This window comes from Hypanus sabinus, chromosome 3, assembly GCF_030144855.1.
Source record: "Hypanus sabinus isolate sHypSab1 chromosome 3, sHypSab1.hap1, whole genome shotgun sequence".
Lineage (NCBI taxonomy): Eukaryota > Metazoa > Chordata > Chondrichthyes > Myliobatiformes > Dasyatidae > Hypanus > Hypanus sabinus.
Window position 1 is genome coordinate 129,873,815 of NC_082708.1, and position 21,976 is coordinate 129,895,790.

Here is a 21,976-nt window from a genome sequence, read left to right on the forward strand (position 1 = left end):
CTCTCCCCACCATTGAGTACATCTATAAGGAGCGCTGTTAGGGGAAAGCAACGTTCATCATCAAGGACCCCCATCTTCCAGCCATGCTTTCTTCTTGCTGCTGCATCAGGACGAAACTACATAAACCTCAGGCCCCAGTCCACCAGGTTCAGGATCAGTAATTATTTCTCAACCATCAGGCTCTTGAACCACAGGTGATAAATTTACTGACCCCTTCAATGAACTGTTCCCACAACCTATGGACTTACTTTCATGGATTCTTGTCTCATGATCTTGATATTTTTTATTTATTTTTTTCTTTCTGTATTTGCAGTTTGTTGTATTTTGCACAGTGTGTCTTCTTGAGTGTGGTCTTTCATTGATTTATGGCGTTTCTTGTATTTACTGTAAATACCCGCAAGAAAATGAATCTCAAGGTTGGATATGATGGCATATATGTACTTTGATAATAAATTTACTTTGAACTTTGATCTGCACCCTATGGGAGCCACTGAGGAAAATGCCGATTAGAGTTGAATTAATGAGGATCAGTATTTAGAGAATGGCGGGGCTTCGATGACTTTGTGCAGTATAGCTCTGTGACATTCCATCGTTTCCTCTCAAAGCAAATCGGTTAATCTCCCCGCCGATGTTGTGATCTGCTGAGATCTTTCAGCACTTGTGTTTCAGGCTGGAGCGCAGAGGACGCTCGCTGATTACCACAGACACGGGACGCCGGTGCCGCGTCACAAAGCTCAGCGCGCTAACACGCCGCTGTTCCCTCGCAAACCCAACGTGCTTCGAATCAAACTCTTTCTGCCCTTCACACCGATCAGCGATGCCTTCTGGGTCTAATATTTTTGACGTTACCTCCTTCATCAAAGACCTGCTTGCTGGAGGCTCTGCCGCTGCGATTTCCAAAACCGCCGTGGCGCCGATCGAACGGGTAAAGTTACTGCTGCAGGTTCAGGCATCAAGCAAGCAGATTGCCGTCGAGAAACAGTACAAAGGCATTATTGACTGCGTCGTCCGGATACCCAAGGAGCAGGGTAAGCGCAAGAAACGCAAACCCAATTCATCGGTAAACTAACAACCATTAGGGCCAAGTGACGGGTGTACGCGTTTTTTTTAGGGGCTTTTAACGATATTACACTTTGCCTGGCTTCGTTTGAAGCGTTTAACGTATTGGAATATCCCCTCCATTCGAGCTGAGGGGTGTTCCAGAATACCAAGCCCACCTAGGATCCATGTTGTGTGAGGGCCTGACTACGCACATGGCCGCCTTTCCGCGGCTGCGCTGCTTCAGTGCCCAAGCATGGGTCCATACACTCACCCCCTCCTGCCAACACACCTTTTATAGTATAGACCAGCTTTTTTTTTCTGAGGGCCCGTTATTTGAGATACAGGTCAAGTATTCGGTGTTGAAATTTTGTTTGCACATACGCAAATTTGATTAAAAAGGAAAGGTAACAACTTGACATTTTATTTTAAAAATTTATGTATGTTCCACACTTTAAGTCTATATAAACGAATCAGTCCAAAATTTCAAATCCTAGCAAGTCTTAAATTTAGCTCTGTTGGATATACATGACGGAGATGTTATCAAGAAGTTACTTGAGTCTAATTAAGAGTGTAGTGACTGAAATTCTTCACAGATTGCAGTTGTTAATTGAGAGGTAATGATGGTCTTGTAAAGGGCAAATCATACCTAATCAACATGCTGAAATACAGTGCAAAGAGTGACACTATGTAGTGTAGATGGCAAAATTAAGTAGTGGAGATATTTATAGATTAAATAGCCCAACTGAGTAACAGTACAAACTAGGAAAATGCATTTTGATGTAGCTGAATGTGTGAGTGCATGAATGATACCGTGCCATCTACAGAATGCATTGTAGGTACTTATCTTACCTATTGATGAGGACCCCTCAAATTTGTGACTGCTACCACAAGGAAAGAGAAGGGACATGGGAACACAGCTACCTGCCAGTTCTTCTCTGCATCAGACTGAGAGCTGTCCTTCCAGGTTGCTGGATCTAAATCCTGGAATTCCCTGCCCAATAGCACTGTACTACAGTGGTGCTACAAAGTTTGTGAACCCTGTAAAATTTTCTCTATTTCTCCATAAATATGATCCATGTGATCAGATGTGAGGCTGAGTACAGGGCTACAGTGGGAAACTTTATCATATGGTGCGAGCAGAATCATCTGCAGCTTAATGTGAAAAAGACTAAGGAGCTGGTGGAGGACCTGAGGAGGGCTAAGGCACTGGTGACCCCTGTTTCCATCCAAGGAGTCAGTGTGGACATGGTGGAGGATTACAGATACCTGGGGATATGAATTGACAATAAACTGGACTGGTCAAAGAACACTGAGGCTGTCTACAAGAAGGGTCAGAGCCATCTCTATTTCCTGAGGGGACTGAGGTCCTTTAACATCTGCTGGATGATGCTGAGGATGTTCTATGAGGCTGTGGTGGCCACTGCTATCATGTTTACTGTCATGTGCTGGGGCAGCAGGCTGAGGGTAGCAGAGACCAACAGCATCAACAAACTCATTCATAAGGCCAGTGGTGTTGTGGGGGTGGAACTGGACTCTCTGATGGTGGTGTCTGAAAAGAGAATGCTGTCCAAGTTGCATGCCATCTTGGACAATGACTCCCATCCACTCCATAATGTACTGGTTAGGCACAGGTGTACATTCAGCCAGAAACTCATTCCACCGAGATGTAACTCTGAGCATCATAGGAAGTCATTTCTGCCTGTGGCCATCAAACTTTACAACTCCTCCCTCGGAGTGTCAGACACCCTGAGCCAATAGGCTGATCCTGGACTTATTTCCACTTGGCATGATTAACTTATTATTTAATTATTTATGGTTTTATATTGCTATATTTCTACACTATTCTTGGTTGGTGCGGCTGTAACAAAACCCAGTTTTCCTCTGGATCAATAAAGTACGTCTGTCAGTCTGTCTGTGAAAATGTGATCAGATCTTCACACAAGTCCTAAAAATAGATAAAAAGAACCCAATTAAATAAATAACAGGGAAAACATTACACTTGTTCATTTATTTATTGAGAAAAATGATCCAATATTCTATGTATTTGTTGGAAAAAGTAGGTGAACCTCTGGGGTAATGCCTTCTACTAAAGCTATTTGAAGTCAGGTGTTCCAATCAATGAGATGAGATTGGAGGTGTGGGTTGTAAATGTGCTCTGCCTCATCAAAACAACTTTTAGAAGAATTGTAGAGATACATGATGCTGGAAAAAAGCCTACAAGTGCATTTCTAAAGACCTGAGTGTTCCATCAGTCCACAGTAAGAGAAATTGTGTACAAATGGAGGAAAATCAGTACTGTTGCTACTCTCCTTAAGAGTGGGCATCTGCAAAGATCACACCAAGTGATCTTTGGTAATGGCAAGGATAACAGCAAAAAACTTGAAGAAATCTTGCAAAAGTCTGTGTTCATGTGTCCACTATAAGAGAAACACTGAACAAGAATGGTGTTCATGGAAGGACGCCAAGGAGGAAACAACTACTGTCTAGAAAAAAAAATATTGCTGCACATCTCAAGTTTGCAAAAGACCACCTGGGTGTTCTACAATACTTCTGGGACAATGTTCTGTGGACAGATGAGACAAAAGTTGAGCAATATGCATTTCTGCCAGAAAGCTATGTTTGGAGGAAAAAGGGCACTGTGCACCAACACCAAAACCTCATCCCAACTGTGAAGCATTGTGAAAGGACCATCATAGTTTGGAGCTGCTTTTCTGCCTCAGGGCCTGGACAGCATTGAGGGAACAATGAATTAAAAATTGTATCAAGACATTTTACAGGAGAATATCAGGGTTGCAGTCCATCACCTGAAGCTTAATAGAAGTTGGATAATGCAACAAGACAGTGATCCAAAGGATGAGTAAATGAACAACAGAATGGTTTAAAAAGAAGAAAATTTGTGTTTTGGAATGGCTGAGTCAAAGTCCTGACCTCAATCCTAGAGAAACGTTGTGGAGAGACCTGAAGCAAGCTATTCATGTAAAGAAGCCCACAAACATCCCAGAGCTGAAGCAGTTTTGTAAGAAGTAATAGCCCTGTGTTTTTGTGCATAGGTGAGTCTCTTGGCTTTGTTTTTACTTCAGAGGAATGGCTTTTTGGCAGCAACTCTTCCATGAAGATGGCTTCTCACAATAATTCTCTGGACTGTAGATGGAGTACTTGGGTTCTAGTGGTTTCTGTGAGTTCAGAGCTGATAATAGTGCTGGACTTCTTCCAATTTAGAAGGGATATCAGATTGATGTATCATTCACCTAGTTCCTGTGGCTGACAACGGTTTCTAGTCCTGAACTTTACCTGTTTCTTTGTGCTTCTTCAGAAGAGTTTGGACATCTTAAAATTCCTGTCTATTGCAAAACCTTGCTGATGTAGGATGACCACCTTGTGTCTTGTTGCTATGTTCACTCTCACCGTGATGTAAGAATTGATGATTTGAAGGTTAAACTTAAATCTGCCACATCCTTAGCTTTTATTCTTTGCTCAGTTTGATTGCTTTTACATCTGTTTCTGTTTCAGTTAATCAGTCAACCCATTATGTCATTGATCATTAATGCCTGTTTGTTATCTTTGCACTGGACCTAAAAAGTAATCAACATTTTTATTTGAAAAGCAATCTTACTTAGTATGTTATTTTCATTAACAAAATACAACATTTTCTCTGAGCTATATATATTTTTGGAAAATGAATGTTTAGAAATTAATTTTTTCTCTTCTACTGACACTCATGCGGAAGACAAAAATGACCATCTAAAACAAATTAATATTAAAAAGTTTAGGGTGCCTAAGACTCTTGTGCAGTACTATATGTGGTGACATATGTGCACTTTGATAATAAATTTACTTTGAATTTTGAACTACAGGAGAGTCACAAGTAATTGTGCTGGAAGCAGACACAACAGTGGCATTTAAGGGGCATTTAGACAGGGACATGAACATTCAGGAAATAGAAGGATATGTAAGTAGATGGGTTTGATTTAACTTAGCATTATAGTTAGCACAGATGCTTTGGGTTATGCTGCATTGTTCAAAGTACTTTCTAGTTTAAGAAATTTCAGATACACAGACTAAGTTCCTCAACCCTTCTTGAACTTTAGTGGTGTAAACTTGTCAGGTGTGGCACTAGCAATATTTACAGAGAGCAAATCTATAAGCACTGATATTCACTACGATAACACAGACCCTTGGAATCACTTTAATACTGCTCCCTTTATTGTAGCATTCATTCTATAATTAGCAACACTTCATTGTAGCTGAAAAAATTATGTTTGTATTGTGGCACATATAAATTGCTGGAGGAACTCAGTTGGTTAGGCAGCCATCTATGTAAATGAATAAACATTTGATGTTTTGGGCCAAGACCTCCATCAGAGTCCAACTTCTGAAATGTTGACTGTTTATTCATTTCTGATAATGCTGTCTGGTCTGTTGAGTTCCTCCAGCATTTTGTATATATTATTCTGGATTTCCAGCGTCTGCAGAATCACTTGTGTTTGTAGCTTATATTATGGTGAAAGGCCTTAAACATGAAATCACAGCTGCTAAGCTAAATGGTGGGAGCTGTCAGACTGTGTAATGGGTCAGTGAAGTAGAAGGGCTTTTTTGTTGGCCTTGCAATTGAAAATTGTGGTATTTGTGGAATTTTCACATAGGATAAATAATGAAAAAGAATTCAATTCTTTCCTGGCTTATTTGATGAATAAATTCTTCTAGGGCTTCCAGCCAGGTTCAGTTATCGATTATAACTGCGGTTTTGATGACAAACTCTACCATCTTCATAGGGATGATTCCTGGGCATGTTTAATCCGGTGGTATTTATAGCTCCATAGTTTGTCCCTCCTGATTGGTTAGTCCTCATCCAATCAGGTTTCCCCTTCCCACCTTGTTATAAAATGGAATTCCAGTTCTTACTTCGAGAGAGACTTCCATCTTTGTTAAAACTTTTTTCCTTTAAGTTTAGTTCAGTGGCTTCCTTTACCAGGTGGTTCCTAAGCCATTGGCGTGGCACAGTAGTTTTATGTCATCAAAATTAGTCTCATGGCCATTGCAAATACAGTGTTCTGCGACCACGGATTCTCTGGGTAACGCAAATGGATACACCTGCTGTTCTCCTTGTTGCAGGTTTCTATCATGCTGCTTCGCATTCACAGGGAGTCCTATAAACGCCAGTCGACCTGAATTCCTTCTACCAAAGTGCATGACCATACATTTCAATACACTACATTCCATCTGCCATTTCTTTGTCCATTCTCCAAGTCTGTCCAAGTCCTCCTGCAGGCTCTTTGCTTCCTCAACACTACCTGTTTCTCTTCCTCTCTTCATATCTTCCTCAGGCTTGACAACTTGGCCACAAAGCCATCAATTCCATCATCCAGATGAACATGTCAAGTAGCAGAACCAACATTGACCCCTGTGGAATACCACTAGTCACTGGAAACCATGCGGAAGAGGCTGCCTTAAGTCCTAATCTTTGCTTTCTGCCAGTCAGCCAATCTTTTATCCATGTCAGTATACTACGGGCTTATATCTTGTTTAGCAGCGGAACCTTGTCAAAATCCAAGTAAACAACATCCACTAACTTTTTCTATCCTGCCTTTTATTTCATCAAAAATTTCCAACAGATAAGTAAAGCTGATGTAAACCATGCTGATTTCGGCTTATTTTGTGATGTTTTTCCAAGTACAACAAAACTTCATACTTAGTAATGGACCCTAACATCTTGATAATCACTGACTGACCTCTCATCGCCTATCTTTTTCCTCTCAAAGAACAGAATGATATTTACAATTTTCTAGTCCTTCAGATTCTAATGATTCTTGAAAGATTACTCCTAATGACTACAGCCTGTTCAGCTAACTCATTCAGAACGCTGGGGTTATTCCATCTGGTCCAGGTGATATAGCTACCTTCAGAATTTTCAGCTTCCTGAGAACCTTCTCTTTTGTTTCAGTGACTGCATTCACTTCTGCCCCGTGATAGTCATATTTCTGGTATGTTACTGGTGTCTTCCATACTGAAGACTACTCACTGAGTTTGTCCTCTGATGCACCATCAATAACTCTGAGACGTGGGTTAAGTTAAGCTTTTATTGGCTGGAAGAAAGCACAAGCAGCAAGTGACCATTACACAACATCCTGGAGACTGAGGAAGGGTCTGTGCCTCCAGTCGCCTTTATACCGGGGTCTGTGGGAGGAGCCACAGGAGCAGTCGGGGGGGGCGTGTCCAGACAGGTATATGTAGTTCGCCATATTCACCCCCCCCCCCTTTGTTTTAGAAGAGAGTCCCCATGGGGCGAATTTTCATACAAGTATATTTACAGGTTAAGTCTATCAGGTGGTCGAATCTGTCGCTGCGATCTATGTAGCACCAGCTGTGATTGCACAGGTGCCGGTGGTGGTGATTGCACAGGTGCCAGTGGTGGTGATTGCACAGGTGCCGGTGGTGATTGCACCGGAGCTGGTGATTGTGCTGGTTCCGGCCTGACTGGAGGTGTCAGCCCACTAGGCATCAATGATCTCTCATGCTTGTGCAAGGTGCCCAGTATGGGAGTGTCATGAGGAGTCTGTGTAGGGCTTGGTGTGCACGGTGTCACCTTGGGTACAGAGTTCATAGTTACCGTGGAGTGTTTGGGGTAGTGGTCCGCTACTCCTGCGGGCGCTAGGTCGCGGACGGAGACTGTGTCCTCCCGCCCATCAGGTAAGACCACGTAGGCATACTGAGGGTTTGCATTTAGTAGGTGAACCCTCTCGACCAGCGGGGAGTATTTATTGCTCCTCGCATGTTTCCGGAGCAGCACTGGCCCTGGGGACGTCAGCCAAGCTGGTAGGGTGGTCCCAGTGGCAAACTTCCTGGGAAAAGAAAAGAGGCGCTCATGAAGGGTGGCATTGGTGGACGTACATAACAGAGAGCGGATGGAGTGGAGTGCCTCGGGGAGGACCTCCTGCCATCGAGAGACCGGCAACCGCTTTGACTTAAGGTCTAAAAGTGTGGCCCACACTGTGGCATTCTCCCTCTCCACCAGTCCATTTCCCTGGGGATTATAGCTCATGGACCTACTAGTAGCAATGCCCCTAGCCAGCGGGTACTGGCGCAGCTCGTCACTCATAAAGGAGGACCCTCTATCACTGTGGATATAGCAGGGGTATCCGAATAGAGTGAAGAGCTGGCGCAGGGCTTTTATGATGGGTGGCAGTGGTGTCGGGGCAGGGGATGGCAAAAGGGAACTGCGAGTACTCGTCGATAATGTTGAGAAAGTAGGCATTGCGGTCGGTGGAGGGAAGGGGGCCCTTAAAGTCAACACTCAGTTGCTCAAAGGGGCGGGTGCCCTTGATAAGTTGCGCCTTTTCAGGACGGTAGAAGTGCGGTTTGCACTCAGCGCAGACTAGGCAGTCCCTGGTCATCGTCCTGATGTCCTCAAGGGAGTAAGGCAGGTTCCGGGCTTTCACGAAATGGTAAAATTGGGTGACCCCCAGGTGGCAAAGATCTGCATGGAGGGCGTATAGCCGGTCAAGCTGTGCGCTGGCACACGCTCCCCGGGATAGGGCATCAGGGAGCTCATTGAGCCTTCCAGACCGGTACAGGATATCTTAGTTGTAGGTGGAGAGTTCAATTCTCCACCACAAAATTTTATCATTTTTGATTTTGCCCCGCTGTTGGTTGCTGAACATGAACGCAACTTTGCGCTGGTTGGTCAGCAAGGTGAACCTTTTGCCGGCGAGATAGTGCCTCCAGTGCCTAATAGCTTCCACTATGGCCTGGGCTTCTTTCTCCACCGCGGAGTGCCGAATTTCAGAGCCTTGAAGGGTACGAGAAAAGAATGCTACTGGCCTGCCTGCCTGATTGAGGATAGCAGCCAGCGCAAAATCGGGAGGCGTCACTCTCTACTTGGAAGGGAATGGTCTCATCCACCGCATGCATCGTTGCTTTGGCAATGTCCCCTTTAATGCGGCTGAAGGCCGCGCGGGCCTCGGCAGAAAGGGGAAATGTGGTAGACTTGACCAGGGGGCGGGCCTTGTCTGCGTAATGAGGGACCCATTGGGCGTAATAGGAAAAGAAGCCCAGACACCGTCTGAGGGTGGTGGGAAGAAGGAGTTCTAACGGGGCGCATACGGTCGGGATCAGGACCAATGACCCAGTTCTCCACGACACACCTAAGGATAGCAAGTCAGGTGGTTCGGAACACACACTTGTCCCTGTTATAAGTAAGGTTCAGAGCTGCAGCCACTTGGAAAAATCGTTGGAGGTTGGTGTTGTGATCCAGCCAATCATGACCACAGATGGTGATGTTATCCAGATAGGGAAATGTGGCCTGTGGCACTGGTCCACCATCTGGTCCATTTCCCTCTGGAAGAGAGAGACACCATTTGTGACACCGAAGGGGACGTGCAGGAAGTGATAGAGCCTGCCGCCCGCCTCGAAGGCAGTGTAGGGGCGCTCCTCTGGGCGGATGGGGAGCTGATGGTAAGCGGATTTCAGGTCTGTGGTCAAATACACCTTGTACTGAGCTATCTGGTTGACCATATCCGCGATGCGGTGTATGGGGTACGCGTCAAGCTGCATGAACCTTTTGATGGTCTGGCTATAGTCCACTACCATCCTATTTTTCTGCCCATTCCGAACAACAACCACCTGGGCCCTCCCAAGGACTTGTGCTTGGCTCAATGATCCCCTCCCTGAGCAGCCGCTGCACCTCCAACTGAATGAAGGCCCTGACCCCCGTGCTGTACCTCCTGCTTTTAGTTGCCACAGGTTTACAGTCGGGGGTCAGGTTGGTGAACAACGGTGGGGGAGGGATCTTGAGGGTGGAGAGGCTGCAAGTGGTGTCAGTAGCACAGCTGTCGGCATGGTGCTGGGTGGGATGTGTTGGTCGGTGTGTGTGTGTGGTCAGTAGCGGGGTATATGACGAAGTCCCACAAAACTGAAGGTTCCTGACCGTGAGTGGTGGGAGGGGACCCGTTATATGCCATAGTCACACTTTTTAGGTGGCTCTGGAAGTCCAGCCCCAATAGCACAGGCGCACACAGTTGAGGCATGAGGCATGACCAGTAGTGCAAAGTCCTGACATTCTGTGCCCTGCACCACCAATGTCGCTACACAACCACCCCCAGTTGTCATGGAATGTGACCCAGAAGCCATGGTGACACTCTGGCTTACCAGCCGTGTCACGAGTCCGCAGTGTTGCACCGTGTCTGAGTGAATAAAACTCTCAGTGCTGCCCGTGTCAAACAGGCAGCTAGTCCTGTGCCCCTCCACCAGGATGTCCATCATTGACCTTGCAAGCTGGTGTGGGGCGCTTTGGTCAAGGGTTACGGAGGCCAGAGTTGAACCGCAGTCTTGGTGCCCAGTAAACACCCGTGGGTCGGAGGTGGGGCGAAATGGCGCTGACAAAGATGGCCGCCCCCATGGCTCACACGAGGCGGGCAGGCAAGATGGCCACCCCCATGCCTTACACGAGGAGGGCAGACAAGATGGCGGTGACTACGATTGCGACCCCCATGCCTCGCACGTGGCGCTGCTTGACCCCGCTCGTGGTTCAGACTTACAGACCTTGGCGAAATTGCCCTTCTTTCTGCAGCTGGAGCAGGTAGCTTCTCGGCCCGGGCAGCGTTTTTGGGGGTGCTTTTCAAGTCCACAGAAGTAACATTGCGTGGACTTGCGACTGGCAGCAGCTGTGGTCGGTTTCGGGGAGTTTGTGGACTCGCGAGTGGCAGCAGCGGTGGTCGATTCGCTCACGGGTGGCGGGGTCTGCGGTGTCCACAGAACCGGCAGGGGATTGCTCGGCTGGACAGCGTCAACGTTGTGCAGGGCAGCCTCCAGTGTGTCGGCCATCTCGATTGCTGAGCGTAAGGTAAAATCGGCATTTTCCAGCAGCCACTGGTGCACGTACACTGACCTGATCCCCGTAACAAAGGCGTCTCGTACCAGGAGCTCCACATGCTGTTCCGCTGTCAGTCCCTTGCAGTCGCAGGCCCGCACGAGTGTCTGTAGGGCTCGGAGAAACTCCCCACTTGACTCGCCAGTTCGCTGCCACCGTGTCGCTAAGCGATGTCTTGCGTAGACGGTGTTCACCGGCCACAGGTACTGTCTTTTGAGGGCATGCAGTGCCCCTTGGTAGGTCGGCAGGTCCCCGATAAGGGAGTAAACTTTCAGGCTGACCCTCAAAAGGAGGATTCATAATAGCGGGCTCAGTCACACGAATCTCCTCCAAGTATGATTTGAAGCATGCAAGCCAGAGTTCAAAGGCAAGAGCTGCTTCTGAGTCTTGAGGATCAATGTCCAATTTTCTGAGATGTAAAGTGCTTTCCACGTTTTAAAACTTCCAGCCAATAAAATTGATGCACCATCAATAACTCTGAGACGTGGGTTAAGGTAGGCTTTTATTGGCTGGAAGAAAGCACAAGCAGCAAGTGACCATCACACAACATCCTGAAGACTGAGGAAGGGTCTGTGCCTCCAATTGCCTTTATACCGGGGTCTGTGGGAGGAGCCACAGGAGCAGTCAGCGGAGGGAGGGGTGGGGGAGGCATGTCCGGATAGGTGTATGTAGTTCACCACATCCTCTTTGTCCCCCATTACTACATTTCCATTATTTTCCAGTGGTCTGATAGCCACTCTCACCTCTCATTTACTCTTAATATAATTTTTTAACTTTTGATATCTTCTTTATATTATTGGCTAGCTACTTTCATAGTTCATCTTTTCTCTCCTTACTGCCTTTGAGTTGCCTTCTGTTGGCATTTAAAAGTCTCCCAGTCCTCCAGTGTCTCACTAATTTTTGTTATATGACTGGAACAAGATGGCTGCAGTAAGCAACACGACATACTCTGGACAATTCACGAAACTATTTCTTTCACTCCTTTTTCTTTCAAATGTGTGTAGTTCTACTACTGTTGAAGCCAGTGATCTACATTTTGGTGGTGTGCTATTGTGCAAATCTGGCACTGCGGTCTCTGAGGGTATTCCAGGAGGCTTCAAACAAAGTGCGCAGCCTTAAGGCCGAGAAGCCTGGAGACAGGGCATGAGCCCATTTTGACTCCATTTCTTGCCAGTTAAGATGCCATGGAAGATTGAAATCATTGAGGCAAGTGCAGAAGGCAAGAGGATGTTTAGCACCATCTACCAACCTCTTGCTCGCTGCTCCTGAAGGAAAATTCCTGTGTTCAAGAGGTCTCTCTCTCACTCCTAATGCTGTTGGAGGATGGTGCTGGAGTTCTTGGGCAAGGTTTAATCAACACAGTTTGTGACTGGACTCTAATTCACATTATGATGTGTAACTGTCTTCTGGTAGCTCCCTTTTTTGTTGCTATTTTGGACGGCTTTGAATTAGGGCAGCCTGCAAAGAACAAATACTGAGCTGAAGTGAATTATGCTTGAACTCTTTTGATTTTATGTTTTATAGTGTGTTCTTTTACTTGTTTTTTTTTTCCATTGCCAGTTGCATAATTTTTATATTCCATGGGGGGTGTGGTTCACTGCTTCTCTTTGCATGGTTTTCTTTGCTTTGTGGCTGTCTGGGGAAGACAAATCTCGGAGTGTTATATTGCATACATACTTTGATAATTAATGTACAGTACTTTGAATCTCTCTTTTGCATTTATATTGTCTTCATTCCAAGTCAGCCAAGGTTCCTCATCCTCCCTTTAGACTACTTCTACTTTATTGGAATGAATCGAACCTCTGCCTGCTAAATTACTCCCGGAAACTCCAGCTATTGCTGTTTTTATTTTGATCCCTCATAGTGTCCCCTTCTAATCAACTTGCCCAGCTCCTCTCTCATGTTTCTGTATTTATCTTACTCCACTATAATACCGATATATCCAATTTTAGCTTCCTCCTCTTATTGCAGGTTACATTATATTAATGTAAATTATTCCTAAAGTTAAGTGTGATAACAAATCTGGACAATTATTTACATCCCATTGTACATACAAACTTAAGACAAATGTGATGAGATCCGAAGGATTATCCAAAGTGGACTGTTCCTTTAAAAGAGAGAGAGGGAGCAGACAACATGTGTGCAATTTCAGCAATGGAGAGAGCAACAGAAAGTCTGTGAGTTCCCTTGGAAACTGAAAGGTGGAATTATATGATGGACAGCTAGTGCTCGGCACTTGTGGAATATATATAAGATCAGTTGGCTTTGTAATCAGACACCAAGGAAGACACTCTGGTTGAGCTTTGTGTGCCCACAACAAAGGTGGGGTTTTGCTCACAGTGTGGACAAAGGGGTGACCGGTGGAAAGCTATCAGTGTGTTTAACCCTTGCCTGGGTTGATAACAGTACCACGTGAAAACGGCATCCTCTTTTTGTGGTCACAGTCGGTGATTTTAAGTTTCGGGAGCAGGAGGACAACGTAGAAGATTCGACGGCATCAGCACTGGGAAGACAAAACCTCTCTCTCTCTCTCTCCCCCTCTCCCTCCTCAAATCAAATTCCAGAACTGAACGGACTTCTTACCATACCACTGTAAGACTGTATCATCTAATCACCTGATCTGGGAGAAGTTTGGGAACTTTATTGACTCACTTACATATGCATATACTTAGCTAACCTGTTTTGCCTTACTTCGTTTTATATTACTTTATCACATACAGTTGGCCTTCCTTATCCACGAGGGATTGGTTACGGGACTCCTTGCGGATACCAAAATTTGCGGATGCTCAAGTCCCTTATTTGACCTGTCTCAGTGCAGTGGACCTTAGGACCCAGCAGAACCCCAGACTTTATTTAACCTGTCTCAGTGTGGTGGACATTAGGACCCAGAAGTAGAGATCTGAATCCACAGTGTTTCTGTTCATGAAAATAATCACGGTAATGATTCAAAAAATATAGTGGAAATAATAAAGTGATTGGAAAGAGGTGAAACGCTATCGGTCATTGGAAAAGCGATAGGATACGTCAATCGGAACAATTTTAAAGGATAAAGTGAGAAAGGCTCTGCCCCGATGAAAGCTACAATTATTACTAAGCAATACAGTGGTTTAATTATTGGGTTTTGGGTTTTTGATCCTCCATATCAACCCGGTATGGTGGAGAGCGCACTCGGGAGTGGTCCATTCCCAAGCCCAGCACTGAAACATACGTTCTTAAGTGTTTTATATGCATAGAAAGGTAAAATATATACTATATACGAAGACAAACATTTGACTGACACTAAATAATACTGGATGTACCTGTTCCGATTTACTTAGTAAGAGAACTTACAATTTTTTCTATCCCAATCCACGATAACCCACGCACATCGTTCCGTATACTTTAAATCATCTCTAGATTACTTATAATACTTAATACAACGTAAATGCTATGTAAAATAGTTGTTATACTGCATTGTTTAGGGAATAATGACAAGAAAAAAGTCTGTACATGCTTGAACAACAAGTGCTGGAAGAGCACTTCCAGGTTTTTGCGATTCGCAGTTGGTTGAATTTGCACATGCGGAATTCGCGGATAAGGAGGGTCCATCTGGAGTTACTAATAAAAGAGTGTTTATAAAGGAAGACTCAGACTCCAGGTGTGTCCATTTCTGCTGGTCCTTTTTAACCCATTACGGGGTACGGAACACAAATCAGTACTAAAATTGATTGTACTCAGACAGTTATAGACTGTCTATAACTGTTAAATTGACTAATTTAACAGAGCTCCTGAGTGTCTCATAACCATGTAATAATACTGATAAAGCTGTTAAACAGTTCATATATTTGTTAAGGCTAACAGCTTGCACCCTCAATAAATGGAATACAATCTCTGTAGCTTGTTTCTTTTGGGTGGGTTTATGAGAATGCTTATTGTTGTCATCACATAGTCCATTTCCAGAGACTTGCATTTATATGAAGCCCTTTGTGTTTCTCTCTGATAGTCCCAAAACATTTTGCAGTAATGAAGCGCTTTTGAATTGTGGTGTTGCAGGAAAATTGCAGTCAACTTGTACATCACAAGCTTTCACAAATCACTTTTTATTAATTGATAAATATTTGCCAGTATGATAACATTAACAACTTTTTGATAAAGCAAATGTCTTATGTAAAAGATATGACTTCTAATTAGTCTAGAATTCAGACAAACTGCACTTGTAATGCTGGCCTAGAGATTCTTGATAAGACAAAAGTGCTAATTAAACCATGGGTCTTTATTATTTTATTTTACTATTTGCAAGTCAATTTTTGAGTTTTATTTTGAACACTTGGAAACACTTATACAAGTTTTGTCTTTTCAGGATTTCTGAGTTTTTGGCGTGGCAACTTGGCAAATGTGATTCGATATTTCCCAACTCAGGCTCTGAATTTTGCCTTCAAGGATAAATACAAGCAATTATTTATGGGAGGAATTGACAAAGAAAAACAGGTATAAAATAGACATTACCAGTAAAAAATGGGATATTATTTTGCTTTAATTCCTGTCTTTGTTGAAGTAATAGAACAACAAGTGCGTGGATAAGGGAAGAATTGAACATACTTTGTTCATGTCCATTATCGTAAAGGAAATTTAATTCATGGCAAAAGTGTTGCAGTGTACCTTACACCAGTACCTGAGGAATCTTGACAAGGTTAAGTTCTATTCTGCAGTTAGACCATAAAAGGTCTAGCAGTGGAACAATTAAAATGGTGCCCCCTACCACTAAGTAAGTTTGGTGTTGCTTCTTTGAAAAGCAAATATGCAAAGTAAATTTATTATCACAGTACATATATTTCACCATACATAACACTGAGATTTTTTTTGCGGGCAAAGATTCAAAGTACATTAATTATCGATGTATGTATACAGAATAGAACTCTGAGATTTGTCCTCCTTCAGTCAGGCATACACAGTAAATCCAAGAGAAACAATAGAATCAATGAAAGACCACACCCAACAGGACAGACAACCAACTGTACAAATAAAAATAATAATAATTCATAATAAGCAATAGATATTGGAACGAGACAAAGAGTTCTTGAAAGTTAGTCTGTTGGTTGTGAGAACAGTTCACTGATGGGGCAGGAGAAGTTGAGTGGTTAATCCCTCAGGTCAAGATCCTAATAGTTGAGGGGTAAGAACTGTTCTTGAACCTGGTTGTGTGGGTCATGAGACTCCTGTACTTTCTTCCTGATGGTAACAGCGAGAAGAGAGTATGGCCTGCATGGTGGGGGTCCTTGATGATGGATGCTTTTTACTTACAACAGTGCTCTGTGTAGATGTGCTCAGTGGTAGGGTGAGCTTTACCGTGATAGACTGGGTTGTATCCACTACTTTTTATGGGATTTTCTGTTCAAGGGCATTGGTATTTCCATACCAAGCCATGATGCAACCAGTCAATCTACACACCACCACACATCTGTAGAAGTTTGTCAAAGATTTAGATGCCGTGCTGAATCTTTGCAAACTCCCTGGATGTAGAGGTGCTCCTGTGCTCTCTATATAATTGCACTTGCTTGCTGGGCCCAGGACCAGTCTTCCAAAATGATAACACCAAGGAATTTAAATTTCCTGAACCTCTCCACCCCTGATCCCCTGATCCCCTGATCCCCCAATCCCCCAATGAGGTGTGGGTCATGGACCAACAATTTCCTCCTCCTGAAGTCAATAATCAGCTCCTTAGTCTTGCTGACATTGAGTGAGAGAAAGGTTGATGTGTATACATGTATATATCTGCACAAGTTCCATATTTGCTATATTTACATAGATAACTGCTAAGTCATTAAGTGGTTGTGAATATCTGTTAACTTTATTAAGAGGTGAAACCTTGGTTTTTCTTGCTGTCTTATGTTTTTGTAGAAATGAGCCTGGAAATTCAATTTTGATGGAATAAAGTTTTATTTCCTTAAATAGAAACTGCTACTATATGAGTGGTTTTAGTACCAATTGTTGCCAATAAATAGTGCAGCAGTTGATTAATTATGTATAATTTTAAAACATGTATTTAACAGAGTCTGGAAAAGTGAGGTTCTGTAAAACTTGCAAGGGAACACAACTAAGTTGTCCAAAAGTTGAATGGATGTAAATTGGAAACATTATGTTAAAAGCCTTGACAGTTGAAATTAAATCTTAGTGTAAATGTAAGCTAAAGTATTTATGTTCAGTGAAAAATTTTAAGGATGAGTTTTTGTTTCATTTTAGTTTGGAAAATGGTTCTTAGCAAACTTAGCATCTGGAGGAGCTGCGGGTGCTACGTCCCTCTGTTTTGTATATCCACTGGATTTTGCACGAACACGTTTGGCAGCTGACATTGGCAAAGGTAATATGAAGAAAATTACCTCATTATACAGTCAGTGCTCAAAACACAAAAAATAGTGCTAGACAACTGAGCACTTTGGGTTGAAGAGAGGGCTATTGAGGAGGAATTGAAATGATTAAAGCTTGAGAGTATGTGGTGGTTGTCAGAAAAGATATTCAGGAGATAACAATTAGATTTAGCCAAGAGCAGCAGAGTCAATGTTTTGATTTAAGTAAAGCATTCCCATTGATTTGCCTTGGATAATTGGCTCAACCATATCAGAGTTAGGAGATTAACAGTAGAAATTCACCACATTCATAATAATAGAGACCGTAATTACAACAAAAAATAAGGAGAACCGGGGTATGTCATACAGCCACTCAAGTTTACTTCATCGGGTCTATGTGATCTTCCAGTAGAACAACTCTATAAGCCCTGTTTTCCTCTCCTTGTAGTAGCCATGAAACTTAATCTATTTTACATGCCCATAAACTTTTCTTTTGTTCTTTTGGCATTAACCCACTTTAACTGGTAACATATAAAACTAGATAACCTAGAAGCATATCTTTGGTGTTGGCGCGTGGCCTAGTGGATAAGCCATCGGTCCAGTTCAAGCCTTAGCTGAGCCAATGTGTTGTGTCCTTGAGCAAGGCACTTAACAGCACATTGCTTTGCGATGACATCGGTGCCAAGCTGCATGGGTCCTAGTGCCCTTCCCTTGGACAACATCGGTGGCATAGAGAGGGGAAGGCTTGCAGCTTGGGCAACTGCCGGTCTCCCATACAACCCTGCCCAGGCCTGCGCCCTGGAAACCTTCCAAGGTGCAAATCCATGGTCTCTTGAGACCAACAGATGCCTATTATTACAGGATAAAACTAGGAAACCCAGCAGACACACATGCTCTTCAGTGTTTATAAAGGCAGCACCCCACAGGTCTGATTGTACCCAAGTTTGGTCATACATGAGGCAGCAGTTGTGTTGCTGTGCTGCCATATATTGTCTTGTTTATCAGCCCAATCCTTATACATTTTAATTTCCAGTCTGAAGATCAAATTATCAGCTTTGTGTGTATCCTACAGCTGAGTAGCTACAGCCCTCTTGTGGTAGAGAGAATATCAGAAATATTCTGTATATTTATGAGTAAAGTATTTTCTCCTTAGCTCGGTCATAAGCTCTGTCATAAGCTCTGTCTCACTTATCCTGAGACTCTATCCCATAGTTTTAAAAGTTCCATTAAGAGCTGACAGGTTCTCAGCATTAACCTTGTCAATCTCTTGGAATCTTGTGTACTTCCATGAAATCACCTCTAAAAAACTCTAGTGAATGAAGACTGGCTTTTTTCATTAAAAATTTAAAATGTATTCATAAAAATATGTTCTAGAAATACCAAACGACACTTGGTTTTCTTCCCATTCATAGTCTGGTCTATATATTCATAATGCTGTTGTTTATACATATGTGATTTCATCAGATTGAAACATTATTTGTACAGTGAACCAGTACCATTCATGTAACCTCTTTGAACAATATATGTTCAAGTCTTTGGAATGCTGTTACACCGGACCCAACCCAGGCCAGTCTTATTCATCTTTCATCATAAGACATTCATTTCAGGAATCAATATGGTTTGTCTGACTTCAAGGCAAGTGTACCTTTCGTTCATATGGAGACATACACTGCACATTTTACCCTGAAAGAAATCCTACCAGAATTTTGCACAATATCTCAGCAGGATTTCCACACTTGTACTCCAAATCCTTTGCTGTTAAAAGCCAACATACCATATGTGTTCATAATCACTTACTTTATCTTACATTATCTGCATATTTTGAATCTCCTGAACCAGTACAGCAAAGTGGTGAACATCTCAGGAGTCTGTATCTTAGTTGCCATTGAAACCTGAGTGCGGAGATACAACCAAGGAGTTGCAGGTCATGTTGGCATAGATTTGGAAAGCCATTTCAGTGTATGCTACTAATATGCAAAGTCAAAAAGTAAAAGATAAAAGTTTTAATGAGTAATGATATGGTGGCTTTAAAAATATTAGAGACACCACTTGCAAAAGGAGGAAGAATGCCTGATCCGCAATGTAGTGAAAGTAGATTAATAACAGCCGATAGAAGAGAAACTGCAGAATAGAGGTTCAGGCCAAGGATTAACATATTGCTCACTTGGGAAGGAAAAGGTTCAAAGAAGCACGTTGTCTTGATCTTAGTGTCAAAGAAGTCATTAAGTCCCATTTGAAAGGGGAAAGTGAAATATCTTCAGGAAGATGATGGTGATTGAGAAACTCAAGCAGGAATTTTTTTTAGCGTTAAGGATAAACCTACAGCAGTAGGTATTTTAGGTGGTAAAAAATTAAATGACATTCATGGACCAAACAGATCTGCCCTTTGACAGAAACATAAACTAGTTGTATGCTCGATACTGTGAAATTTCTCTTTTTAGACAATGATCCAAAATGATTTTGCAAAAGAGAACTTTGTTGGAATATTTATGACTTTTAGAAAGGAATTTGTTAGTTTCTTGTGGAAAAAATAGTTTACAAAGCTACAATGGAAAAGGGGTTGGAAACAACAGGATTGTTCATAAGAGCTATAAGACTCTTCATGGGAAGTATGGGTCCCTCCTATGCTATTTTGTAAAGTTAAGAACATTAAAAAGGGAAGTGAAAAGGAAGGTAAGCAAAGCAGCTCCAGTTAATTTTCATGAAAGAAAAGCCATGGTCTAACCAGTACAATGGAAAATGGGTTGAGTGTGGCATTTAGCAGTGTCATGCTGGAGGAAGATTAGAAGATGGTTGAAGTGTAATATTGATGAGATACAAGGAAGTAATCAGAAATGTCTTTTTTAGGCTATAAGAGTGGAGTCTGTGAGAGATACTGTACAGTGCCCATATAAAAATTCACCTGCCCACCCCCGCCGCAGAAATTTTCATGTTTTATTGTCTTACAGCATTGAATCACAGTGAATTTAGTTTGGCTTTTTTGATACCGATCAACAGAAAAAGACTCCTTCATATCAAAGTGAAAACTGATCTCTACAAAGAGATGTAAATTGCCAATATAACACACCAAATAATTGATTATATAAGTATCCACCCCACCCCCCAATATGACACACCAAATCATCACTGGTGCAGCCAATTAGTTTCAGAAGTCACATAATTGGTTAATGGAGATCACCTGTGTGCAGTCAAAGTGTTTCAATTGATTATAAAAGTACACCCATATCTAGAACATCCAGCTGCTAGTGAGTCAGTATCCTGGTAAAAACTACACCATGAAGATAAAAGAATACTCCAGGCAACTCTACAGAAAAGTTATTGAAAATACAAGTCGGGATACAAGAAAATTTTGAGGTCACTGAATATCCTTTGGTGTGCAGTTATGTTAATCGTCAAGAAATGGAAAGCATTTGCACAGCTGTAAATCTGCCTAGAACAGGCCATCCTCAAAACCTGAGCGAAGAGGAGGACTAGAAGAGGAGCAAGAAGAGGACTAGTGAAGCAAGCCACCAAGAGACTTTTGACAACCCTGGAGGATTTACAAGTTTCAGTGGCTAAGATAGAGAGACTATATATGCAACAACAATTGCCCGGGTGCTTCACCAGTCTCAGCTTTCTGGGAGAATGACAAAGAGAAAGCCACTGTTGGGGGAAAAAGCTCACATGAAATCTTGGCTAGAATCTTCCAGAAGGCATGAGGGTGACTGAAGTCAGCTGTAAGAAGGTTCTAAGGTCTGATGAAACCAAAATTGAGCTTTTTTGGCCACCTGAGTAAATGCTATGTTTGGCATAAGGCAAACACCGCATGTTGTCAAAAATACACCATCCCTAGTGTGAAACATGGTGGCGGCTGCATCATGCTGTGGGGATGCTTCACTGCAGCAGGCAGTGGAAGGCTTGCGAGGGTAGAGGGTAAAATGAATAAAGCAATATACAGGGAAATTCTGGAGGAAAACCTGCTGCAGTCTGCAAGAGAACTTTCGGGAGAAGATTTGTTTTCCAGCAAGACAATAACCCCAAGTATAAAGCCAAAGCTACACAGGATTGGCTTAAAAACAACATATTTAATATCTTTGAGTGGCCAAGTCAGAGTCCAGACCTCAATCCAATTGAGAATTTGTCAAGGGACTTGATAAGGACTGTTCACTCACGGTCCCAATGCAATCTGACAGAGCTTAAGTAGTTTTGTAAAGAAGAATGGGGGGAAATTGCAGTGTCCAGGCTTTATTCTTAGAGGAGCAATGGAGCATAGTGTGAGCAAAACATCAAGATAATTTGAATTTGTTAACCAAGGAGATGGAGTGAAGGATGAAAGAAAGAGTAGTACTGAATGTCCATGTGGGATTACTTGAGAGGGATACAGGTATGGAAAAGGAGGAGGATTAAAGAAAGTCTAAATTGTGAGTAAGAGATTAGGCACAGTGAGAAATATTCAAAGGATGAGAAATCAAAAGTTGGCATGGAATATTAGCTATAGCTGAGAGATGAGAGAAAGTTCCAAGGTCTATGCAGAAAGGAATGGAAATTGAAGCACATGTAGAAGTCTATACAAATGGTGAATTTGGGTTATGGTCATGGCAGAGATTAAAACTGCTATTCAATCCGAAATGTCCTGATCATGAACATCTTACTACCATTTCAAAGATAATTACATTTGGTACCTTAACTAATAAATTGTTAGTCAATTATCAACCAATATGTAAAGTTTAAACACATCTAGAAAAGCATTTCACAAAGGAAGTGGCTC

General features: G+C 42.8%; 1 protein-coding gene across 1 annotated transcript in view; it reads left to right on the forward strand.

Moving 5' to 3' along the window:
- Positions 1-817: 817 nt before the first annotated feature.
- Positions 818-21,976, forward strand: part of LOC132390934 (ADP/ATP translocase 4-like) — a 36,587-nt gene continuing 15,428 nt past the window's right edge. The window contains exons 1-3 of the mRNA XM_059963470.1: positions 818-1,028; positions 15,246-15,373; positions 17,126-17,243. Coding sequence (XP_059819453.1) covers positions 818-1,028; positions 15,246-15,373; positions 17,126-17,243 — 457 coding nt within the window. The remainder of the gene's footprint in view (positions 1,029-15,245; positions 15,374-17,125; positions 17,244-21,976) is intronic.